Source organism: Leptinotarsa decemlineata, unplaced genomic scaffold, assembly GCF_025532065.1.
Source record: "Leptinotarsa decemlineata unplaced genomic scaffold, Ldec_3_MD MMD2_P_RNA_scaffold_9, whole genome shotgun sequence".
Taxonomy (NCBI): domain Eukaryota; kingdom Metazoa; phylum Arthropoda; class Insecta; order Coleoptera; family Chrysomelidae; genus Leptinotarsa; species Leptinotarsa decemlineata.
This window is the reverse complement of record NW_027412536.1, coordinates 1,612,549-1,639,976: the sequence shown is the minus strand read 5'-3', so window position 1 is coordinate 1,639,976 and position 27,428 is coordinate 1,612,549. Positions and strand designations below refer to the sequence as shown.

General features: G+C 35.9%; 1 protein-coding gene and 1 long non-coding RNA gene across 3 annotated transcripts in view; one reads left to right on the top strand and one right to left on the bottom strand.

Annotated features, from left to right (window-relative positions):
- osy (ABC transporter oskyddad) overlaps positions 1-19,727 on the top strand; it is a 96,228-nt gene extending 76,501 nt beyond the window's left edge. For both annotated transcript variants that reach the window (XM_023159003.2, XM_023159020.2), the window contains exons 8-12: positions 4,178-4,355; positions 4,638-4,753; positions 4,817-4,887; positions 17,857-18,122; positions 19,332-19,727. In XM_023159003.2, the coding sequence (XP_023014771.1) occupies positions 4,178-4,355; positions 4,638-4,753; positions 4,817-4,887; positions 17,857-18,122; positions 19,332-19,633 (933 nt within the window). In that variant the 3' untranslated portion in view covers positions 19,634-19,727. The remainder of the gene's footprint in view (positions 1-4,177; positions 4,356-4,637; positions 4,754-4,816; positions 4,888-17,856; positions 18,123-19,331) is intronic.
- Positions 10,093-10,905, bottom strand: LOC141480438 (uncharacterized). The gene is made up of 2 exons (XR_012464341.1): positions 10,620-10,905; positions 10,093-10,568 (listed from the first exon to the last, which is right to left on the bottom strand). It is a non-coding gene; the product is annotated as an uncharacterized lncRNA (long non-coding RNA).
- Positions 19,728-27,428: the final 7,701 nt, after the last annotated feature.

The following is a 27,428-nucleotide window of genomic DNA, read 5'->3' as shown; positions in this document are numbered from 1 at the left end:
AGTTCAGTATTCCCATGATTCCATATTATGAAGGTGTCGTCAACATATCTCAACCAGACTCAAGGTTTCTTGTGGGCTTCTTCAATGGCCAGAGTTTCAAACCATTACATATATATGTTGGCTATGATTGGTGAAAGTGGCGACCCCATTGGCAATCCCTCATCTTGTGTAAAGAATTAGTCCTTCAGTTGGAAATAATAGTTTCATACACAGAATCCTAGTAATTCCATAATTACTTCTATAGGTAGATTCGTTCTCTCTTTCAGGTTCCCGTCTTCGGATAGCTTTCTATGTATGATTTGCAGTGCTTCTTCGACCGGAACGTTGGTGTAAAGGCTTTCCACGTCGAAACTAATTAGTTGATCTTCCTATGTGACCTCAATTGACCCTAGTAGTTCGACAAAATGCCTTGAGTTCTTCACAAAAGACGATATTTTTCCTTGTTATGGTTGTACTAAGGGAAATAAAAATCTAGACAAGTTTTGAGTAGCCGAATCTCTGGAGCTGATGATCGGTCTAAGTGGAACGTCCTTCTTGTGGATTTTGGGCTGTCCATACAAGTGAGGGGGCTTACTGTGGTGCGGTGTTAGCGATGATCTTTCCTTGTCCGAAAAATAGACTTGGTGTTTTTTCAAAATCTGGTACAACTTCCTTTCGATTGATGCAGTAGGGTCCCGTAGGATCTTTGTGTATCGTCCCTTCTGAAGAACCTCTTCGATCTTCTGTTCGTAGAGAACGGTATCCATTACCACAGTAGCGTTTCCTTTATCTGCAGGTAGGATCTTGATGGTGTTGTCTCTACGTAGGCCATCCAGAGCTCTACGTTCTTCATTGCTGATGTTAGATGTTGGAACTGGTTCTCGATCCAGCTGTTCTCTAATTTTCCATCCGAACTCTCCTGCCTCGGACTAGTCAATAAGGGAACTGGTGGATTCCACTGCAGTAATTATCTCCAAAGTGGGCACAGATGTTAGCGTAATGACGAAATTTAGGCCTTTCCTTAACAAGGATTCCTCTATTCCCGTGAGCGGGCGGGAACTCATGTTGATGACGTTGGCGGCTTCATAGTTGTCCTGTTTTCGGTCTGTATTTGGGCATTGTTTCCTAACTAACTTCCCCCACTTTCTGTTGTGGATATTCTTCATGTCTTGGCGGATCTTCAAGCACGTGCTTTCAATCTTGGCAAAGATTGGTCCATGATCATCTTCCAATGTCTCTCTTCTTATTTCTTCAAATCGTTCCGGTGCAGGATGCCACGGATACATCAGAGGATTATCGGAGAGGATAAAATGAATTAGTTCCAAGTACAACATCAGAAACTGCTTCAGATCCGGTAACACTATCCGTAGCAGCCTCACGAAAACCAGGCCACCAAACGTGGACTGCGATTCCAAGAATTGCATTTACCGGATACCCTGTGAGTGCGGAAAATCCTATATTGGTGAAACTAAGAGGCCATTGAATGTTCGCATTGCCAAGCACAAAAAACACACACAGCGAGCGGAAACCAGCAAATCAGGAATAGCAGACCATGTTTGGATCCATCAACACAACATTGAGTGGTCCCAAGCTGAGAGAACATTGGTACAGGAGAAAATTCAAGGAAGCCGTATACATGTTGTCCAACAACGTATTCAGCCAAGCCAGCGTAGAAATACGTAACATATAGAAACCCATCATCATGCGATAAATGGTCAACTCCCGCCGAACGGTCATCTCCCACGGAACCAGTGAAGCGGAAAATGTAAAGCGGGAATAAGTGAAAGTACTCGAACGACCTATAAATAGTCATCTCTCGGAGGAATCAGTCCAGTCATCACCCGAAGACGATTGTAGATACTAACAATCGAAACGTCGTGAACTAACGCTACTTGGAATCTCCCAACTTTTTATTTTTATTTTCTTTTTTCATTTCTCTATTTTATTTATTTTTGTTCAATTGTTCTATTTACTCGTATTTTATTTGACTATTACTTCATTTCAGGTTTATTTTGCTTAATATAATTGTTATTTTCAGCTATTCAGTTTTAATTATTTTTTTTTTAGTTGTTTCAGGGATTTCAAATCATTTTATATAGTAGACAATGGAAGTCCGAACTAGTGAAATTCACAAGACAACTAGTCGAAACTGAATCAAAAAAAAAAGTATTCGTGATCAACACTAGACAGCGCTATTTCGACCCGCCATACCATGTAATAGATCGACAATAGACTTACTCCACGAATATAAAAAATAAACGAATCCCTCCAAGGCGGTCAGTTGCAAAGCCATGCTTCGATTTTGACCATCAAACGATATTCGTCTTCCAGTTTTCAATGCAACTTTTTTTGATACTAAGGTGGTTCAGCGTCTGATGTTGAATTACAAGTTCATCCAGTTGCCTTGCAGTAAAAACTGCGGTGAAAGGGAGAAGACTAATTTCGTTTGGCAGTCGATATCAAAGCGTGGCATTGCAATGGATCATCTTGGGAAGCCTCGTTTATCCTTGACATTCTGAAATTGAGACTCCTGTCGCTCCGCCTTGCAGAGCCTTATTTATCATTGATATTCGATGATTGAGTTCTCTGTCCCATAGATGGCGTCTTCGTAAGGGGAGATGTCATCGACCCTACCCAATGCAATGTATTTATGATATGTAGGTAATGATTATAAAAGTACTGTCATTGCTCGAATACATGGGTTTTTACTACCCTAAAATCAAAAACTTTTTGAATTGAATCAAATATAGGGCCTTCCAACAGGGACTTCCGAACTTTGACAATTGATAACGACCATCATGTTGAAGCTACATCTGTCAAATTATTTGTAATTTTTTTAAGATAAAACACAAGCACTACAGGGAAAATCTTTATGGCGCTCTAAGAGCGAAAACAGCGTCCACGTTGTATTTGAATCGCAGGAGATTAAACAGTGATTTTCGAGGTGTACCGAGTTGTACCTCAAAACGATGAGCAGCCACAGTCCGTCGCGTATTTCTGATGCGTATCGCTCTTGGTCAGTCTATTTTGCCTAATCACTATGGGCCGATATAGCAAACAACAACATGTCCTACTAATAAAATTATTTTATCAAAATGAGTGTTCTGTCTGCTCACTTCGTTTATTTTACGGTCGTCATATTCGTCCTTCCGAGAGGACTATTTGCAATGTGCTGGAGTCCACTGGTTTAGTAAACGATCGACCACCACCCGTACGTCAACGAAACGCAAAATCTGTCGCAGTCGATTTCGCGTCGCTCACAAGAACTAAGCCGTTCCCAGACCACAACTTGGCGAATTTTGCGTCGTGACTTGGACCTGCATCCGTACAAAATTCAACTGACCCAGGAACTGAACGTAAACGATCATAGAAAACACTAAATGGGCTTTGGAGCAGTTGGCAACTGACCTTGATTTTCGTCGAAAAATATTTAGCGATGAGGCCCATTTCTGGATGAATGGGTCCGTGAACAAACTTAATTGTTGAATTTGAAACTATACATGAGATTAAAGAGTGTTCAATGCATCCCGCTAAAGTCACTGTTTGATGTGGAGTTTGGGCTGGTGGAGGCATCGGTCCATATTTCTTTGAGAACGAAGTTAGCCATCACTGTCAACGCCGAGCACAATGAGTCGATGATCACCAACTTTTTTTGGCCCGAATTGAATCATCTGGACACAACGACATGTTGTTTCAAAAAGAATGCGCTACGTGTCACACAGCTCATGCCACAGTGAATATTCTGCACGAGCGATTTGAGGGCATGTCCACCTCAAGTGGAGGTGATGTGAACATGCCACCCAGATCGTGTGATTCGACTCCATTAGACTTTTTCTTGTGGGGTTTTCTCAAGTCCCAGGTGTATGCGAATAAACCACAAACCACCGTGGGCAAATTGAGAAAAGGTAATTCTTCAGTAACACTTCTTGTTAAAAATTTTGCTGTTATATTTCAAAACAAAATATCCAAAGATTTTGAATGAAAATATATTCCTTTTGGTCGATATTTTTCGATCTCTCTCCCAAATAAGTTCTCAAATCCTTTAGGAAAACTATGAAAATATCACCCAAAATCATAAAATGTCTTTGCAATTATTTTCGCCGACAAATGTTACATCGACTAACATTGAGCTAATAAATACTTACTTTTATTTATATGTAGTCATGATTTAGAAATTGACATGCTTTTTTGGAAGTAGGAATATCAAGAAACCGAAGAAGAAGCAAGGAAGATGGTGCAAAAAGGAAACTCATGGGCCGTTATCGTTATCGCTCATAATTTTTCTGATGCTATGAGGTCCAGAGTTGAGTGGGGAAGAGATACACCTCCGGAGGATATTCTTAGTTCGACTATTAATGTCTACCAAGATAAATCCAGTAAGTAGTTAGCCCACGACTGTTTAGAGAAAATGATTAAAAGTTTGAAATGAAAATATATTTTTTATTCCAAAAAATTAGAAATGCTCAAGAAATGTTTTAATTTCACATTGTATAAATCATCATTTTTCGTTACAGATCTGTTCTTAGAAAACATGATAATAATATTCTTGTCATTCAATAAATAAGAGGAAGATTATAGTTATGATAACGTTTGTTGAAATTGTGAATTTTTGAATTCTATACTATTTTCCTTTTCATATATATTCGATCTTTTCACAGATGAAAACATAGCAACTTATCTTTCAAGGGACTTGTTATTCGGATTCGTGGATTTTCTCAGTTCCTACTTAGTTTCCTGTGAAATAGATCCAAAAATCGCTGGACTACCAATACGGGTGAGGTTCCAATTAATATAAGGTATATCATTTTTTCAATAAACAACATGTAATATTTTTCAGTGGGAACAGCCAATATATGGATTTGAAGAACCAGATTTCACAAACTTTGCTGCACCAGGTGTAACATTGACGTGAGTAAAATCATAATTGATTTTCTGCAACAAACGTTAATCCAAATCCTATAACGGGTAACCATAATTAAATATCGTCTCCAACACAAACTATATTGTTAACATGATACTATATGGATATTGTCACAGAGCAATGGTGCAGAAATTCAAAAATAGTATTTGATTATTTTATTGAATTGTTTCTGCCATAATGCCTGGCTGGGCATGTAGATTAAGTTTGTAACAGTTTCCCACAGGAAGACCAAGGCTAGAAGCCTCTCGACTGGAGGATCTATGATTGCGTTAGATGTACTTCCAAATGTACCTGAACTTGGGTCTCAGCCAGCACGTAGCTCCCTTCAACAAAAAATGTATACTATAACAATATTGTTACAAAGCAGTGGTGTATAAATTTGAAAATAGTATGTGACATTTCATTGAGTGTTTTGTGCCGTAATGCCTGGCTGGACATGTAGTTTCAGTTTTTGCACCGCTTTCCACAGGAAGACCAGAGCAAGGAGTCTCTCGACTTGAGGTTCTATAATGGCGGTTTTCTCTTCTCCACAGAGACCGTCAGTTTTAAGTACTTCCAAATGTACCTAAACTTAGATCTCTTAGAACTTCTTCTAGAACTTAGAAGAAAGTCCATTAACAGAAAATAGCTCTCTTTCTGGACCAAAATGGCCTTTAGAGTTCAAGTTGTCCAGAGAAGGAAAAGTACGAATTCTTGGAAACCGGAATGTTTCGATGTAGCGTTAAAAAAGGCCAAAAACACTCTGTTTCGTTTTGTTTCGAAAAAAAAAGTATTGTTGTGACCACTAGTGGCTCATACCTAACGAATTCTTTCGGGAATAATAATGTTTGTTTCTACTTTTCAAACTGATCGATTTGAAAATCCGAGCAGATGAAATATATAGGACATATCCAATGGGCTTGTTTCATGCTATGGAAAATGATACTGGTTTGCTTATAGCAGGGGAGCCCACGATGCAAAATGGGGATTTACTCGAGCGTCATTGAGACATATTAGGTTGCAAAGCTTAGATGATAAGAAGAAAAAAATGGTAATAATATATACCTTTTCATCGGTGGGGGAAGCGGCTATAGATTTTTAAATATGTAAAAAAATACTGTTGCATGGACATACTCGAGCACGTCAGATATTGATAGCATCAATGTTCTACGTATTTTTGATAATGTTGGTATATTAATCTGATCGTTTGCATGATGTGTGTGGTTGTACGTAAGGGTTAAAAGTGAAAAAAAAAATTAATCGAGCGCGTCAGATTTTCTAAGGGGGTGTAAAGTGCAACAAAAAAAGATCTCATTCAATAATCTGATGATTCCGATCTGACGCAAATTCGCGGCCATTATTATAATGTGCAAAAAAAATTCGCCATTTTGAAATACTCAATCGCGTCAGATTAAGATATACAGGGTGTCCCTGGACTTCTCTTTTCCTCTCGGGAATGTATAGATGGGGTCAAAATATCACCAGTACTTCATATAACTTTTTTTCCTAAAATCCTTCGTTACCAAGTAACGGGCCCTCGAAGTTACAAAATGAAAAATGTTTTTCTTTGATAACTTTTCAAGTGAATATTCAAAATCATCCAAATTTTGGTAATTGGCTAAACAAATGAATTCCGTCGATGAGCTTTCATGCAGGAGTCAGTTGTTTTGCTACAAAGTCAGGAACGGACTACCCCCGATGGTCCACACCCCAAAACTTTGAAATGACAGATATTTTTCAATATTTTTCAACAAATTAAGGTTACTTGGACAATTTTATGAATAAAAGTACTCGTGTGGAAAGTCGATCGGAGCAACGAGTCTTGATAAAAATGTAGTTTCACTCGACGACATCAAACCAGCTCGTCCACCATTATTTGAAATGAATAATTATCAAAGCAGAAATAATAATGATAACGTTAATTCCAGAACATTTATCCTGAGATGTCTACCATTATTCGAAAATATTAGTTTTTAAGGAAAATGGAAATGATAGGTAAAATGTTCATAACGAATTTTTATAATGCAAACACGTTTAACTAACGAAACTCAAGAGCCTCAAGAGCAAACAGAAATGAAAAATCCGCTACAGAAACTGTTCGATATGACCACCTTCTCTCTCTATACATTTTCTCAGTCTGCGAAGACACTCTCTCTGTACTTGAAATAGCATTCCAGGGTCGTTTCGTATGGCTTCACAATGTAATGTTATTCTATTCAACAATGCATCTCTTGTGTGAATAGGTGTAGCGTAAACAAGGCTTTTTAGATGCCCCCACAGAAAGAAATCCAATGGATTTAAATCCGGAGACCGCGATGGCCATGAATATGGCCCACCTCTACCAATCCATCTATTGTGGAAAATATGGTTCAGATGGTCACGCACAATCAAACTAAAATGAGAAGGAGCACCATCATGCATAAACCACATATCTCTTCGGGTTTGCAATGGAACATGTTCCAAAAGTCCATTCAAATCGTTCTGAATGAACTCCAAATAACGTTCTCCATTCAATCGGTCCTGTAGAACGAATGGTCCTATAAGATGGTTTCCTATGATACCAGCCCAAACATTCACGTTGAATTTCCGTTGGTGTTTGGTTTGCAATATCCCATGGGGATTTTCTTCGGCCCATATATGGAGATTATGAGAGTTGATAACTCCATCTCTACTGAAACCTGCTTCATCAGTGAATAAAACTCGATTAATAAAAGTCATATCCTCCCTTTGCCTATCCATGAACCAATTGGCATATTCCAGTCGTGCTGGAAAATCTTGAGGTGTCATGGCATGTACCTTCTGGATGTGAAATGGGTGGAGCAGTTGTTCCCTAATTATTCTATGAATAGTGGACTTGGATGTATGGAACTGTTCTGATAGATTTCTGATGCTCATTGAAGGATCATCAGCGACGGCTTCCAAAATATTTTCCTCCAATATAACGGTACGTACAGTCCTAGGAGCGCCCTCACCACCTCGTTTTGGCAAAACTGTACCTACAATAATATCGAAATAAAACAACGTGCTCAAATTAATTATCAATTATTACATACCTGTCTCCCTCAAGCTGCGATCGACACGCTCGAATGTTTCTCTTGACGGTACCGTTCGATTGGGAAAATGCTCGGAATACAGACGACGAGCTTCTGCAGCATTACAAAATGCTCGTCCATAAAATACATGCATATCTGCATATTCATTGAATGTAAACTGTTCGGCCATATCAAAAAAATTCAAAATATCCTATAGAATATTGACAATACAATGATAGTCATATGACAACGCACCACTCAACAAAACAAAATCGCATTCCAGTTTCTCATTTTTTATCAAAACTTTCTAAAAGGTTTTTTTGTCAACATCTGTGAAAGAAATGGAACATAATTATTCCCTGGATATTTTTCACCTGATCATGTGCAGCCGTTTTTGTAGTTCATTCGTTTGCTTTTTATTAGTATAGTAAATATTTTTTCCGATGTGCGTTTTTTCAGCTAAATTTAGATTCGTGTTAAAGAATTTCTCCCATAAAATTATAATTATCAGTGAAACTCCTCAACAGTTTAGCTGTGAAGAAGAATTTGAAACATTCGAATGTTGAGTTTCATGAGATTCAGATAACTGATCAACACGAAACGTGATTATTCCACACGTATTATGTACATACAAAATATGGAATGAATTCGATATTTCATAGTAGAGTAGCTTGTTAGTTTAAAAACACCACGAATCTACAGAACTTGATATTTCTTTTGAAAAAATATCTGCTATCACAATTGTGACTTAAACTTCCATATAGGTACTGTACTTTTTGTTTACGACTTCATTTTAGCATACTTTGTATTATTCCTGTTATAAATGTTGTTGAATTAACGTTATCATTATTATTTCTGCTTTGATAATTATTCATTTCAAATAATGGTGGACGAGCGGGTTTGATGTTGTCGAGTAGAACTACATTTTTATCAAGACTCGTTGCTTCGATCGACTTTCCACACGAGTACTTTTATTCATAAAATTGTCCAAGTAACCTTATTTTGTTGAAAAATATTGAAAAATATCTGTCATTTCAAAGTTTTGGGGTGTGGACCATCGGGGGTAGTCCGTTCCTGACTTTGTAGCAAAACAACTGACTCCTGCATGAAAGCTCATCGACGGAATTCATTTGTTTAGCCAATTACCAAAATTTGGATGATTTTGAATATTCACTTGAAAAGTTATCAAAGAAAAACATTTTTCATTTTGTAACTTCGAGGGCCCGTAACTTGGTTACGAAGACTTTTAGGAAAAAAAGTTATATGAAGTACTGGTGATATTTTGACCCCATCTATACATTCCCGAGAGGAAAAGAGGAAGTCCAGGGACACCCTGTATATGGTTCATCTTTATGTTTTAGACGTGCTGACGTGCTTATTGTATAAGTTTGAAAATGTCCTTATAGGACGAAACTTCAGTAACGTTACTTACAAATAAAATTGGTAAAAAACAAAGAAAGTTTAATTTCTCTTTTCTTCATTATGATTTCCTACTACGTAGTAACGGCTACATCCATCAATTAATTGATGCATTGATCATCATCTTCATCTTCATCACGAACGAGTCTCTGTAATCAAGTGTGATGGCGTCATGGCAACATAATTTAGAGTGGAGACGGAGTGAGAGAGTAATAGATAGAGAAAAAGTGAATAGAGAACAGAGGAATAGAAACTCGGAGAGGGTAATATAGGTATCACACAGCTGCACGCATTAAACTTTATCGACGAATTTTTGTTATTTCGGCTTGCGAAAATCGTCAGATTATATATTTTTCGTTATCCTAGAATTATTTCCTTCAAAATAAAAAAAAACAGCTACGCTCGATAATGTCGAAATAACGTTATTTTTTTACAACTTTGCTGCCCTCCCCTTTCTTTACGTCACTCTCAAATTGTCAGATTACTGGAATATACACTTTTTAGCAGGAAATTAACTCACCCTACCTTAATCTGACGCGCTCGAGAATTTCTGATGATCATTTTTTTACTAATCTGATCCTTTATCCCTCACAGGCGGCCTTATATATGGAGCTCATATTTGGTGGAGGTACTTAACCGGGTACAAGGTATCCCCCTGTATATTAATATGCCGCGCTTTAGTAAATTATGAAATCCCCGCTTGGACTCCCCTATTACTATAGACTGATCGAGTTAGGGGTATATTATACTTATCAAGCCTAATCGGTCCCAAAATCTCTTTATATTTGCAGAAAAAAGAATAATTCGAAAAGCAAGAATTTAAATTGGCCGCGTGTCTGTTGACCAATAAAATTGATCGTATCTAGAGCGGAGTTGCCAAGTGTATTGGTTTTTAATATCAAATCACAGATCTGATGATCCAATTTGACAGACGCCATTTTTGTTGTTATTGTTGTCAACTCGGTGTGAATACAACTGTTACAATTATGTAATTGAAGAACGTTTTTTTTTGTAAAAGGTAGGTCTCGGCGGGTACCTATTTTGCTGCATATTCCGTGTCATTAGTTAAAATTCCGAAAAAAATTTTTTCAGGTTATTTTTGTATTGATATGTTCTGGAGTAATTCTATATTTCACTATACATATTTTTGCTTCTCTTTTCAGTCATCATACTGCTCCTTGGCCGAGATAAAATAAAAATTAAATCGAAACTTTCCATCCTTCGATAAAAGACAAAGTCTGAAATGAATGTCATATAAATAAAAGGGACCTACTAAATATACCACCTACTGTTTCAATTTTTCATTCTTCATTTCGGTAACAAAGTATTGCAAATTTTTCAAGTAAAATTCATCGATCATTTCAAAATCGACTCTTGGTAAGTTGTCGGGAGTCGTCTTTAACAAAACTAGGCTCAACATTCATTTTGAAATTATTTTAACAAAAATACGAAGTTTGTGGAAACCATTGACATTAGAAAGAGCACATTGTCGCATACACTACAAAGGGCGCTGGCTGACTGGATGACAATATGGCTAATATACCAGTAACGTTGAATTTCTTATTTTTTCGTGGGTGGCATAAATGCATAATTGATTTATTTTATCAGGGTTCATGAGCCTTCGAAAACCATTTGAAAATACAGCTCGTTTAATTCTATTTAGAATTATATTTAGATATAACTTGTGCTATATCAGTTATCAAGGCAAATATTATTGTACATTTTTATGCTTGATTCGTGGATTCGAGCGATCTTATTATTGTATATTTATTTGTTTGCTGGCTTTATTCATAAAAAAATGAATAAATAATTACAGAAAATTTTAATTTGTCGGTCATTTTGTCAGGAAAAGGGAGTACCCATATCACAATTTATTGGTTTATTCGACATTGAAAATGTATCTCATATAGGATCCATTCTGCTTGTTTTTGCAACATTGAGTTTCAACTTTTTCTCAGCTGACAGCTCGTGTAGAAACAATTCGTTTTTTCATCGAGTTTAATTTGTATATGTTTCGAAAGTGTTTTTGAGATATATTTGAATATTAATATGGTGCATTCTTGTGTTGTTTTTTATTGTGCGGAAAGGTACAAGAAAACAGAAAGCGCATTGGTTTATAAGTGGGTTATTTCATATAATGAGTTTAGTTTCCCAAAGGATAAAATCCTTCTACTCTTCCATAAATTTATAGAATCATTTAAAAAGTGACTATAAATAAAAGGTGAACGAAAATATTGAATTTGATGACAGAGTTTTTTATTTCAACTTCAAGTATTCTCCACAGAAAGTATTATCTAGAGTTAATCCTGTTACTGAAAGTATGAAACAAAATGAATTAAATTTTATCATTTGATTAATGGTATTATTACCTCAGAAGCTTTTGTTGGATCAGTTCGTGTACAATCGATTCTGTCTATGTGACCTCATTCAACCTTCCTCTCAAGTTTTGGAAGATTCAACAGATTACCCAAGCGAGCCTATAACGCTTGAATTTAGTAGCTATATTAGAAAGATGTATGTATGTAGGAATCGTTTTTTTTTTATAATAAATTGTACAGATTGAGGATTGTAGAACAAATTGAATATTTGAAATCATTCTTCAATCCAGTTTGCTATATTTTTTGACTTTCATAACTGTATATTGTTGAATAATGCATAAAATCATAGTTTAGGTAAGTATTTTGTGATCTATCGACTTCGTGTACTGATTTTAGATATAGAACTTATTTGCAAACATGATTTTTCGTGTACATTTCATTCCATATGGAGAATTTTTCATTAATTGAAACGTCAAAGGGTTGATATACACTTACATAATTAAATTGATAATGATAGGCTTCGTAAATTTAACGATTTGGCAATGTTGATTATACAGTACTTAGAGAGATGAAACAAAGTGCACTGTTTTTCAATTTAAAATTTCTATCAAGTGAACTTTAAACCAAAAATCATGGTTTGTATTAGTTTTGAAAATAAAAATGTCCGTTTTTGTCATATTATATACAATCGAAAGTGAATAATTTCTAGCAGGTTGTGGATCAAATTTTCCTTCAATAGGTATATCAAAGATTGAGCTTTTTCATTTGATTTTCCATTAGATGGCGCTTTCTATTTGATATTTGCTAGTGAAGACAAAACTGCTGTGAATAATCATTCCACGGGATTGAGATCTATAAGGTTAACGAGTGCTGAAGCGTCTTTCAACTTGCTGTGTGTGGTGTTTGTATGATTGTCCCCTGTGCCTGACTAGTGACGGGTCTGTCGCGTGTGTGTATGTGTGGTACCGGATTATGTATGCGTTTTTTTTTTGTTCTGTGGGATATTATACTTACCAGAGTCGCCGGACGGCGACTATCGAAAATAATTTCTGGTTCTCTTTCATCGGCCTCTTGTGCTTGACTTTCTCTCTGAATCTGTAGTTGTGCCTCGTGGAGATCAAAGAGCTGGGTTGAGAGGTTTCAGTAGATTATTCTATCGAGTACGTTACCTTTGGTTCCGTAGTTTGTAAGTTTTTACGTACTGGTCTCAGACAGTGGGGAAATGTAGGATAGTAAAAAGTAGGATTGTCTTGTTTGAAAGCCGTTATACCTACGTCTACGTTCTATGATGGAGCAGAAGTTGTGTCGAGCGGTCTTCGCCAGCTCGAACATATGTGTGACATGTGATATGAATGTTAGTTTCCTGTCGAGGGTAACATTCTGATATTCTACTTCTTTCGTCCAACGAATGTTGTGTCCGCTGAGACGATCTGTTATTTCAGTTGCGCCATCCTCCGGGTGAGTAGTATCGCTTGATACTAGTCTTCCAGAGATTGGCCTACTCCTCTAATCTGTCCCCTTGTTATAGATAATTCTGTGCCTAGCGCATAGCTGGTACATCTGGCCGGCAGATCTATGTCGTCCGCTTAGAGAGCCAACTTCTTGAAGTTGTTCTCTAACTTGGACACGTCTGAAGTGAACACCGGAAAGAGTTATATTTTATTGACAGCGACTTGTAAGACTGGTTCCAGAACTCGCATGGTGGAGAGTTTGTCCCAGTTGAAATATTCAGTAGCATAGTCGACTACTTTTAATCAAGCGTTTCAGCCTGAATTCAAACTGTTAGTACGGTAAACTGTTCAGCTCTCCGGTCTGGTCTGAATAACGCGCCACAACTATGTTCATCGATAGAGACAAGCTTATTGGTTGATAACTGTCGGGAAAAGTGAACTTTTTGTTGGCTTTGGGAAATGCGATGGCCGTGGCTTCCTTAAAGGAATGCGAAAAGTATTGCAGTTGGATATATTGGTCTATATCATTTTGTGGGTTGAGCTACCCAAGTATGTTGTCTATTCCAGCGAGGTATAGTTTCCAGTTTGCTCTTTTCACTTCTGAAATGAGTAGGCTTCCGCTACAAGTCCTCGGAGAGATAAAATTGAAATTAGGCGATGGTCACTGCCGTTACAAGTGCGGGATAACTTCCATTTCTATTTGCGGCAGTAGGGTGGGGTCGGAAATACAAAGATCTATGACGCTTGAATTGCCTGTGAAGGAATCGAAAGGGTTTTTTTCGCCGTTGTTAGGAATAATCGGTTTTTTTTTCTAAGTGATTCGGCCGTTAGGCGGGATAGGCCGTACAAGTGCGGGATAATTTCCATTTCCATTTGCGGCAGTAGGGAGGGGTTGGATATACAAATATCTATGACGCTTGAATTGCCTATGAAGGAATCGAAAGGGTTTTTTTCGCCGTTGTTAAGAATAATCAGGTTTTTTTTTCTGATTGATTCGACCGTTACTTGATGAAGATACATAGTAATTTCAAAAACTACACCTCACGATCTGATATCCAAATCGTGAAGTGTAGTTTTTGAAAGAAAATAAGTAGGTTGTTTACATCTATTACTTCCTCAAGAGGTCTACCTCTAATGTTGGTGGTGTTACATTCTCAAGATAAATTATGGAAGTTCAAATCTCCCAAAATTGATCTGGGTTTTGGTATTTTTTCAAGAAAAGAATACAAGCACTACAGGAAAATTCTTAAGGCGCTCTAAGAGCAGTGCTTGTACGGAAGTAACGATTCACGTTGGCTATGAATCGCTGGAGATTGAGTTAATTTGGAATAACGTTCTCAGGAAGTTTATTTCCCATAAACACAGTTCTCCAAATGGAAGAGTTCTCAAACAGTGACGTTCGAGGTGTACTGAGTTGCACCTCAAAACGATGAGCAGCTACAGTCCATCATATATTTCTGATAGGCATGTACCGCTCTTGGTGGAATCAAATGTGTCAAGTCACTTGAACACCTCCCGTGAAAGTATCTATGTTCCAGACTTTCAAGGTTGCAAGTGATGTTCGCGTCTCCAATCAGGCGCATGGCTCTTTTCTGGATGCAATCCAGCAGCTTCAGGGTATACTCACGGCGGAGCTCCATATATGAGAGCAATACTTCAAAGAAGGTCTGATCTCAGCTTCATAAAACATCAAAAGTTGCTGCCTCATTAAGATATGTAACATCCTGCTCCCGGTGAAGATGTTCTTCCGCAGTCGATGTCCTGGATTCCAAATGGAATGATGAGATAACTGTGCTATCGTTAGCAACGCAATATATTGAAATCTTGATTTTCTTTAGTAAGTCGTTAATATACAATAAAAGGAGGATTGAAAACAATGTGGATCCTTAGGGATATTCAGCGTTGATGATAAAAGTATTCGAGAGATATTCATCGACAGCCACTTGTAAGGAAAGTTCTTTCAGTAAACTTGAAAGCCAAACACAAAAATGATTCACTTGAGAGCCAAACACAAAAATGATTCATCAAACCATGCCACAATCGGTCAAAGGCCTTGAAATATCAAACGCAACAGCTCTTACCTCTCCATGTTTTTTTATTGCGTTATTCCTTCCTTTTGTAAGGTAGGTTGAGAGGTCTGCAAAATACTGGTGCGAGTTCATTTGGCACACCTTTTAAGTACGATGACGGGCACTTTATCAGGACCGGACGCCTTGTTGACATTGAGCTGTTTCAAAATTTGCCTGACTAGGCATTTTCGAAAAGTAATTTCCGGAATTGTGGAATCTAATGTTGGAATAGTGGGTGGTGTCTTTCACAGAAAATCGACTATGGAATGGGATGCAAATTATTCAGCTGGTAGATTTGCTTTTTTTATGCATGTTGTTGCAGTTCAACCATTCTCTTGTGTTAGTGGTGGAATTGTAGATTTTGTGAAGTTTTGATTGACAGCTTTAGCTACCGACCAGGAGGATATAGACCCGTTGAGATTGCCAAGCAGTTTATTCCTAATTCTGTGAATGTGAAGTTTTTTGTTTTCATTTGCCACTGCTGGTAGGCGAGATTTTTGCAGACTAGCATATTCTCCATCACGGTCAGGAATCCTGGTTGGCTCATTTATAATCTGAGTAGGTCCGTTGCTCATTACAGAAGCCTCAGCTTCGTGACCTTCTCGTCGTAGATATTTGAAAATTTAAGCCATTCGATATTGTGAACATTGAAGTCACCAAATATGGAAATTTCGAAACTGGGATGATTGATTTGCAGAAAGGCAATGGTGTTTGCAAGTAAAGAGAATAGTGCCCTATATTGTATATCGCTTGGTGGTCGATAAACGCAGCATATGAATTCAGTGAACTTCTGTAAACCACATAATATCAGAATTTTGGTGTTCCAGCATTTCCTCTTGTTGACACGAGAGATCTTTTCGGATTAAAAGACGTATTAATTGAATAAAAATGGCCGATACTTAATGAACATACATATTAAAACTAAAGAATACACTTTATTGTATGATTTTCACTATAAAATGAAAATCATACAATGAAGTGTATTAGTTAGTTTTGAAAAGACGTATTCCAAAGATACGTTATTGCAAGTATGTTGTAGTGAATGGTCAAGTTCTTTTTACGCGAAGTCGTAATTGGGTGATATGTAGATGTTAGGTTAGGTTAGGTCTATTCGACCCTCTACCGCAACCCGCAAGGGTTTATTGTGGCTAACACATATTTACACTCGACCAAATAAACCCAGCTTCTTAACGACGCCGATTAGTTTGTATCTTGAATGGTCTTTCAGATCAGACGGCTCTGCGGAACAACAGAGCACATACTTTGTGCTTGTTCCGCTGTGCCGCTGTGTCTGCTCTACTGTTTCATCATTTTTGAAAAAGAGGCGACACACACTGTCTTTCGACAATCCGAGTCTCTACATATGATGATTCAAATGACAATGACCTGTAAGAAGGCCTGTTAGACATCGTAGTTCATTCCTACTGTAGCCCAACAACTGTTTGGTATCAAGCTTTGAAAGGTTAATAAACACCTTGGAGTGAGCCAATTCTGAAAGATTCTGCCAGAATTCCAAAATCTTCTTGCCATCCAGGTGTTCAATGTCTGTTTGGCAAAGCTTAAAGCGATGCCAATGACAGGCTCTGGTCAAATGAAGCTGCTTGCAGCACCCTTCTTTGCAAGGGAGTCAGCAGCCTCATTGGCCAGGAGTCCAGACAAGAGACAACCTGTTAAGTCCTATCGAGGAAAGTCGTTTTTGGCAATTTGCTACCAATTCAGACGTTGCTCGGTAGGAACCAAGATCTTTCAAGGCCGCTTGACTGTCCAAGAATATTTTTATTGACTTGTGTATAAGGTTGGATTCTTCCAATCTCTCCGCGCATAATTCAATAGCGTGAATTTCCACTTGGAATACAGTCGCATAGGTTCCTAGGTAGGTTGATATCTCTGTCCTGGGTTTGCGACTGAAAACACCTGCACTAGAACCGCTAGGTGTTTTTGATCCATCTGTGAATTAACAACTATCTTCTTAATATTTCCTTCTCCCGGAGGATCCAGTCCCCTCTTCTCGATAACAGTACTTTATGAGGCAGTTCGTAGTTGACAGTTGGAGGCATAAATTCAGAGGTAATTTTCAGAATGCTGTGACTTCCTGTGTCAACCAACAGTCTGTTGCACTCTTCATTGAATTGATTTGGGCAATTGGCAATGTGCACAAGTATATATGCAGTCCATCTAGCGTCTCTCTCCAGAAAAATGTGGAGAGGAGGTAGATCTAGAAGGAACTCCATGGCCGCTGACAGTGTCATACTGATGGCATCACTGATGTAGATGTTACAAATGTAAAGTATTCAAGGAGAACAAATGTTGGTTACTGTAGCTTCAACTTGGGATGTTACTGGAATATCAATTACTTGTAAAGATGACAGTATGTACGTGGCGATGCCACCGCTGGATCCTAGTTGATTTTCTTATTTTTGAAGAAATAATCGTAACTTTTGAGATTGAGATTGTGATATTATGCTGGATTTTATATCTGGCAATGCTGGATATTATATCCAGCATTGCCAACCGAATACCATCTAAAAACAGTTTCAGTAAACGAATCAACCTCGCCAGAAACCTTATCATCTTTTTTATATGGGTCTTAAATTAATGAATGTGACAAAAAATAGCATAAAATATCATCATCATAATTTATACTTATTTTAGTATTTCTGTTTATAAGAAAAAAACTTTTTGTTACAGCATTATATTTTTCATGGCAGTAGCTTTGACTTCTGGAGCAATGATTATGGAAAGGAATGAAGGAATTCTGGAGCGTTCATTAGTAAATGGAATAAGTGGCCCTGAGCTTCTCTCTTCTCAAATTATCACCCAATTTGTGGTTATTCTTGGGCAAACAGTAATGGTGCTCTTGGTGGCATTTGTCTTCTTTGGTTTAACACAAAATGGAAGTTGGTGGGTGCTCTTTATACTTACCCTACTAGCTGGAGTCTGTGGAATGTGCTTTGGTAATTCATTTTATTTATTGTCACCTAAATTAGTGATGAGTACACAAAAATGTTTGGAGAGTATTGTATTCGTATTTCAAAAAAATCAACAGATTTTCTGCAGACTAAAAAAACAAAATAATTTTTGAAATATAAAGTGAAACCGAATCTTTAAATATCAATTCTGAGATAAATTGGGTGATGTTCATTTTCAAATGACCTTGTTGGATTCATCATCTTTGTTGAAAATAGTTACTGTACGTCAGCATCTTGCATAAAACTTGTTAATCGGTAATATTGACTGGATAATTATTGGCCCAAATAACTTCGAAATATTCTGGTTTCCACTTTATATTTTATATTCAAAAAATTTTTTCCCAAGAAAACAAATATTGACATACATACGGTTCTATTAGGAACTTTCCCGTTTTTGAAGGTTGTTTAAAAATATTTATTTTATTTCCGTTCTGAAATATTTGTGAAGTATCTCTAGACATCCCATTCTTGGACGAACCTATTTTTATTCCCTTTGTGAAAATTTTTTCTATTGCGTTTTTTTCTAGCCATTCCTATTCTTCTTCATTTCTTGCTTCTATATAAATAGTTAGGTACTTATTTTACTTCGTTACTTGCAAATAAACTTTTTCTTATTCAGTTTTCGACATCAGTCCTTATTCATGACTAACTTTCCGTAAGACAAATTTTTGTTCAACATGAATTTTTTTCTTTTAAATTCTGACAGATCATCACCCATTTGTAGTGTTCTAATATTTGTTAATCAAACTCCTTAATATGCGAGGTGTCTGATATTCTGTAATCTATCAGCTGTGTGCATTATGATATAGGTACACATCTTTTTTTGAATTAGAAAAGTATAACTTTTTATGCTTCCTAGAATCTTTTGAGTATACCTATAACCTTACACCATCTGAAAAATAAACAAAACTGAATCAACATAGAATTGCCGAAGAAATGAAAACAATTTATTTTACAGTTCTGACATGGAAGTAATTGTTTCAACAAGGCTCTGGTTAACATATTTTAATGAAAAATAATTATTTCATTTCGACCCCAATCTGCAATATTATTAGTACTTTGAACGTTTAAGCAATTTTTTGTTTTTTGCATAGATTCAGATCCATATGATAGAAAATTGTTTTAGGTTATTATTGATTCATAAAGATGACTTTTCAATTCATTGCATTAATACTTTTTCTTTCATAATTTCAGGATTTGTAGTTTCTTGTGTATGTGATAACGAAAGATCGGCAACGTACATGGCTTTGGGTAGTTTCCTTCCAATTGTGATGCTCTGCGGTATAATCTGGCCAATAGAAGCAATGAACAAATATTTGAAAATAATATCTTTCGTCCTTCCATTGACCCAAGCTACAGAAAGCTTGAGATGCGTTCTTGCTAGAGGATGGGGACTAGCAAATCCTGTTGTCTACAATGGTTTCATATCTCTTACTCTTTGGATTTTGATTTTCTTAACAATTAGTATACTAGTACTCAAATTTAAGAAAGGTTAGGGTGTTATGAACTGTGATTTCTAGATTATAATAAATATTGTTTCTTAGTGTTTGTAGGTAATTTAATTCCAGAATAAAAATGTTATTACTTTGATGTAGTTAGATATTACAAATTTTTGGCGAACTCTTAAACAACCTAAAAATCATTTAGCACCGTTAGCATATAACCTTCTGGCATCTATAACTATGATATATTAAAAAAACGTTATCGATAGTGATTGAAAAGTTCTTTGGTATAATTGATGTAATAGTTTTAAGAAATCACTGCCTTTATTATATTGTTGGTATTGTTGAGCTCCAGTGTTGAATATGGTTTCAAATATTATTATTCGGTAGTTACTCAGTAGTCAGTCAACTTCAGTAAAAAACTGTTAAGTTGACAGATCATTACAAAAAATTATGTCGGGACTAATTTCTTCATGCTGTCGATTAGAAGAATAATATGTATACTGGGTTCTGGACTGAAAAATACTTCTGATAACTAAGAATTCAAAATTATTTTTTATTTAACCCATTAACCGCCTAAGGTGCGTACATGCAACTTTTCTATGCATATTTTTTGTGGTTTGAATCAATATTATTTATGTTTATTCTGATGGATATTCATAACAATAATCCAGAAAAAGTAAAAATATTTTTATTCAATCCAAAACATGATTTTTTCAATTTCTGAAATTTACTTGAAAATGTTATAAATTGAGCGTTCTTGTAATTCTCCAATAAAAGCTATTTTGTCGATACTGAATATAAAATGATAAATTAATTTCTTGCTGAACAGTAATGAAAAATATGCTCAATGATAACGTGTATTTTAATTTATCTAAATATTTTCGGATGTCGTTCATATTTGCATGTACTTGATGCTTGCGTATACCCACCTTTGGCCGATAATGGTAAACATTTTCATGCACTAGTATGCGGGTTTTGACAAGTTTGGGAATACGATGGTCAGTTGATCATTAGCCTTGATTGAATTTAATTCAGTGCAAATCAGTATCGGCGGCAGGAAAGATTTCTCGTATTTTTTGTAAAAAATTGTCAACATGAGGTAAGAATTATAACTCGAGTGTAGATTTTGGTATTTCATTATCATTATTTATTCTCATAGCCAGTTTTTGAAATGATAAGTGAAGAGAGCACTGTCGACGCAAGAATTGAACTCTTTATTAGAGGAAGAGTTGGATTATCAAAATTATGATTCGATTGATGTCGTTTATGTGCCGCCGGAAACAGACGAGTTGACCGATGAGGAGAACATTGATGAAAATATAATCGGAGGAGAAACAATGGCTGGGGATATTGCGGGAACTTATGGAATTCATGTGAATAAGGATAGTGATGATTCAGATGATCCCTTTGAGTGAAATAGAAGAACGTGCTGAGACCGATGTTGCCGGAACTTCTGGAATACAATCGAATGAAGGTAGTCATGATTCAGATGACGAGCTCCCTCTGAGTGAAATAGCAAAACGTATTGAATCAGAAAATCAAAAAGCTACGAAATCTCTGAAAAGTGTTATTCCAGAATAGAAAATAATATATATACCTACCTATTCAGGTTCTTCCCAATACTATTCTATTGAACTTTTGAATAACATAAGAGCAGAACATGGCGGCAAGACGCCTTACGAAATCTTTTCATCATTTTTGAATAACGAGGTGACCGAAAAAATTTTGAATTTTTCAAATACCTATGCAACCCAAAAAAACCGGCACGATACTCATATCAACAAATCAGATTTGTTGACTATCTACATCAGCTCTACTAGATGATATAAGATTTGATAATGTCGGACATGTGATAATTACAGATATCAACAGTGCGAGAAAAAAATGATGATTTTGGAAAAGTAACACCATTTATTTATGTAGGAAATGCAAAGTGCATGTGCACCCAGATTGTTTCGAAAATTATCATTAGAAGAAATAGGGCACCTACTCTATTTTTTTTATTCGATTATTTTAACCATTTTTGGCCAAAGGTGCGCTTACGCACCCACTTGTTTTTTTTCAATACTGTTAGCTTATATTTTTTTAATGACGAATTGTTGTTTTTTTTTGAGTATTTTAAACGTGCCACAATAAATATTTTTTCTAAATTACAAATTTCTAATGTCTTGAACGTTAATGGGTTAACTTCACTTTGACGTCTATCTTATTTGTAAGATCGCTAAGGCAATTGCAGAGAGTGAATTAGAGTATTCTTCTGAAACTATGATGTACGATTTTAATTCCGGTGATTTTAGTTTTGCGATCAGAAAAAATATTTTAATTTTTCTTCAAATAGGCAACTTTTATCCTATTGTAATGTTTGTACTATAACAAATATCTTGACAAGTTTCTCGTGAAAAAAAACTGAAAATGGCCACAGCCAGTTTCATAACATACTGTGGTAAGAGAAAAGCAGCAATATTTTCCAGGGTCTTGTGTTATAAAGTAAAGTTGATATGTTTGAAAAACATTTAAACTCATTTATAATAACCGCTCTTGAAGGGACATAATAGACGATAATTGATACGACAAAGATGTTATATGTATGTTTATTACCCTGTATTATAAATAGTAAGCTAGGGTGGTTGTCATTACGGCAGATAACAAGAATAGAGGTACAACTGGAAGGTACAAAAACTGTTAGAAGAACTAATAATAGGGGAGCCCAAGCGGGGATTTCGAGATTTACTAAAGCGCGGCAGAATAATATACAGGGGGATATCTTGTACCCGGTTAAGTACCTCCACCAAATATGAGCCCCATATATAAGGCCGCCTGTGAGGGATAAAGGATCAGATTAGTAAAAAAAATTGATCATCAGAAATTCTCGAGCGCGTCAGATGAAGGTAGGGCGAGTTAATTACCTACTAAAAAGTGTATATTCCAGTAATCTGAAAATTTGAGAGTGACGTAAAGAAAGGGGAGGGCAGCAAAGTTGTAAAAAAATAACGTCATTTCGGCATTCCCGAGCGTAGCTATTTTTTTTTATTTTGAAGGAAGAAATTCAAGGATAAAGAAGAATATATAATCTGACGATTTCCGCAAGCCGAAATAACTAAAATTCGACGATAAAGTTTGATGCGTGCAGCTGTGTGATACCTATATTTCCCTCTTCGAGTTTCTATTCCTCTATTCACTATTCACTTTTTCTCTATCTATTACTCTCTCACTCCGTGTCCACTGTGAATTCTGTTGCCATGACGCCATCACAGCTGATCACAGAGACTCGTTCGTGATGAAGATGAATATTATGATTGATTAATCAATTAATTAATGGATGTAGTCGTTACTACCTGGTAGGAAATCATAATGAAGAAAAGAGAAATTAAACTTTCAATGTTTTTTAACACTTTCATTTGTAACTAACGTTACTGCAGTTTCGTCCTATTAGAACATTTTCAAACTTATACAATATATAAGGACATTTTCAAACTTATAGAATATATACGTTTAAAAATGTCCTTATAGGACAAAACTGCAGTAACGTTAGTTACAAATAAAAGTGGTAAAAAATATAGAAAGTTTTATTTTTCTTTTCGTCATTAATTAATCAATCAATTATAAAAAATTAGGTTTGTTTTTAAAATTATTTTCTTATAAATACAAGTATTCTGCTTAAAAAACATACACTTATTTATTTGCATGCTATTTCCATTAATTAAGTTCAATGAATTGAAGAAAATTTAAAAAAATATTGTTTTCGTCAGATTAAGCGAATCCCTCTAGATAATCTTCAGATTATGAGACAGCACGTCTAAAACATAAAGATGAACCATATATATCTTAATCTGACGCGCTTTAGTATTTCAAAATGGCGATTTTTTTTGCACATTTTAATAATGGCCGCGAGTTTGCGTCAGATCAAAATCGTCAGAATATTGAATGAGAGCTTTTTTTTGTTGCACTTAACGCCCCCTTAGAAAATCTGACCCACATCATGCAAACGATCAGATTAACATACCAACATTATTAAAAATACGTAGGACATTGATGCTATCAATATCTGACGCGCTCGAGTATGTCCATGCAACAGTATTTTTTTACATATTTGAAAATCTATAGCCACTTTCCCCACCGATGAAAAGGTATATATTATATAACATTTTTTTCTTCATATCATCTAAGCTTTGCATCCTAATATGTCTCAATGACGCTCGAGTAAATCCCCATTTTGCATCGTGGGCTCCCCTGCTATAAAAGATAATGAAATTTGTTACCGTTTAGGTATTGATGTTTTAAGAGGCTTATAACATAGTGTCAGAAGTAGCTACTCATCTGTGAGAATTTCATCCCATAATTCAAGAAAAGTATAAAAAATTTATTTGACATTTGGTAACGAACCCCCCGAGCCCGTTAACTGATTGAGACATTAGAAATTGGTTAATTTGGAAACAAAAATTCGAAATATATCTGAAGGCATCTAATAACGTAGACATTCTTCTCACTTGTATTGGCGACGAGGGCTTGGATATATAGGTATAATACTTTTAACGAAGATCAGAAATCAACACTTGTGAAACTACTGGCTGCCTTTGATGACTATTTTCTACCGAGAAATACAAGATATGAAGAGAGAATGATTGGAGATCGTCTGATTGTTGGAATACCACAAGACAAACAAATTCAATCCAGAATAAAAAGGGATTCGGATATAAGTGTAGGGAAGATTAATGGAGTATTGTAAATCTATCAAAATAATTGAAGACCATCCGAAAACACTTAAACCTGAAAAACCTGTGAAGAAAATTCAAAAATTCCGGTATAGGAATTGTCTTTATGAACATATCCCAAATAAACGGACATTTTGCAAAAGCGTATCATTACAACCTTTTTTTGGGTAATTGTTACCTTCCACAATCTGAAAAAATATAAAAATTATAATGGAGAACTTTATACAAGTGTAGAAGGGCAAACTTTTTAGTTTACCCCGATAAGTTACTGCGTAAAAATCAAAGTATTTTTCACAATGAAAAATCTTCTATTTATCAGTAACTTGTCGTATTTAACAATATTTGCCTATAAAAAAAATTATTATGAAATAATACTTATCTTTTACGTTTCGGAGGCCAAAATCTGCCTCCATCTTCAGAAATGGCCAAAATCTGCCTCCATCTTCAGAAATGGATAAAAATTCGAATATATACGCAGTTATTCCTTTTTTGAGAGCTTATTTCTTTACTTCTTTGACAGATGTCAAAGAAGTTTTGAAATATGAAATTATGTCAATGTTGTTGATTGACAACTGAAATATTCGATGTAATACAAGGTACTTTCCGATATCAGTTTGTTGCCATTTTGCCACTATCCAAAGTTTTCTTCAAGATGGGTAGCCAAGTACGGTCTATTTCTAAGGAGCTATTCGAGATACAGTTCTCTCCAGACAGGTCGATAAAAAACTGATTTTTTCCTCCACAAAAAATGACTTTCGTTGAATATGTATCATTACAGTTATGACATGTATGTCAAAAAAACTTTCATCATGAAAAAAAGTGTTTTCTCACTGCAAAAAAATAGTTTTTTTCACTGCCAAAATAATTCACAATTCATAGCAATGAGAGATACCCACAGAATTTGCTGTTCGGCCAGTTCTCATCGATATAAGGAAAATATTTGCATTTGAAGAAATTTCTGACAACTGTCCTTTTTCTAAATAAGTTCGTCAAATTCGGGAGGTGAAAAAATCATTCAATTCAAGTGGACCAGTTCAACTGAAAGCTAAGTATTCTTAAAATACAGTGTGTAACAACGAAAACTCAACAGATACGTTTTTGAATATAAAAAGTAAGATTTTTGAAAAAGCTCGGACACGTCGATTTCTAATTGAAGGGGGACACCTTTCAGACTACTCAGATTTTTTGTAGTACGCACCCCTCGGAGGGGTGCGTCCGACGACCCTTATTTAGATAGGGAAAGTAGGTCGAATGGCACCTTGTTTTAAAGGTCTTTCGAATACCTTTACAACTTTGTTAAAAAAAAAATTTGTAACGATTAGTTTTCGAGATAATTTGAAGTTAAAATTGCCATGTTAATAATACATTAGACAGACCACTCGGTAACTTGTATGCCTAAATAAAAAAATTTCGAGCAGTTTTTCTTATCAGTTTTTTGTCAAATAATCGTTCGATTGTTTTGTTTAAACTTGTCGTGTATTGTTATTTGTTTAAAAATGCCTTACACTACTGTTGAAAGGGTTTCAGTTATTGCTTTATTTTTTGGCAACGACCAAAATGCTAATAGAATATCAATTTTATTTAACGAGCAAAAACCCTGGTAAATACCTAAGAAGAAATCACGTTCTGGATTTGGTCACAGAATTCAAGGAGACAGGTTCGGTTTTAAATAAGAAAAGAAATGTTCAGAGAAGGGTAGTGAATGACGATAATGCGATTGGAGTGATTGGTCAAGTCATCGCCAATCCCAGGTTAAGTACCAGAGGTTTATCAGCAATGGCCGGAATAAGCCATATGAGCGCATGGAGAATCCTTAAAAACCACAAATTCCATCCTTTCAAAATTAAACTTGTTCGTGAACTCAATGAGGATGATTTTGACCGAAGACAGGAGTTTTGTGAGGGCATGAGTGAGAGATTAATGCAAAATCCCGAGCTGCTTTATAACATCTGTTTTTCGGACGAAAGCTCATTTTATTTAAATGGTTGCGTGAACCGTCACAATTGCCGTTATTGGTCGAATGAAAACCCAAGACAATACGCAGAAATACATAGGTACCCAACATCCCCAAAAGTTGAATGTCTGGACCGGAATATTAGGCAATCATATTATAGGTCCATTTTTCATTGATGGAAATTTAACGGGTGATTCTTATTTACAACTTCTTGAAGAGGCAATACAACCTCGTATAGTTGAAATAATTGAGCAGGATCCAAGATGTCAAGATGAATTTATCCATTTTCCACAAGGCGGTGCACCACCCCATTATGCCCAGCAGGTTCGAAATTTTTTGAATAATCATTTTGAAGGACAATGGATTGGCAGAAGAGGTCTAATTGAATAGCCAGCACGATCACCAGATTTAACACCACTGGACTACTTTTTGTGGGGATATTTAAAGTATGAAGTTTATGCTACACAGCCAGCCAATTTGGATGAATTACGTCGTAGAATTATTGATGAATGCCGAGCTATAACTCCTGAGATGTTGAATAATGTAAGAGCAAAATTCGAACAAAATTTTTATTGTTGCATGGAGCGAAATGGCGCACATTTTGAACATTTACTCTAAATTTCCTATGTGAGTTACCCTTATTAGGTGTTACTATTTTTTAGTGTGCTTTAAAAACAATTATTGGGATTTATTAACCCTAAAACAGTTTTTTAAACTCTTCTGTGTCATCAGCATTCAAGGAAATCAGCAGCTTGTATTCGTTGTGTAGGTAAGTTTTTAGTATAATTCACTTTTTTATCAAAATCATAAAATATCCACGTCAAAGGTTGTAACCAACCCCATCCCCCGAAAAAATCTCCTCGTAATAAACAAATAATTCTTACTTTTTTACGAAATCAAATGGACACGTATTAGCAGGTTGTCATAAAAAGCAAAAATTTCTTTTTTTTATGAAAGTTCTGAACGTAAATTGTACCCTAAGAACAATTTGATTCATTTCAAAAAGAGTTGAACTCAATAAAAATACCTTTAAATCTTCAAATTATCTCGAAAACTAATCGTTACAAAAATTTTCTTTTAACAGAGATGTAACCTCTCCAAGGGGGTGCGTACTACAAAAAATCTGATTAGTCTGAAAGGTGTCCCCCTTTAATTAGAAATCGACGTGTCCAAGCTTTTT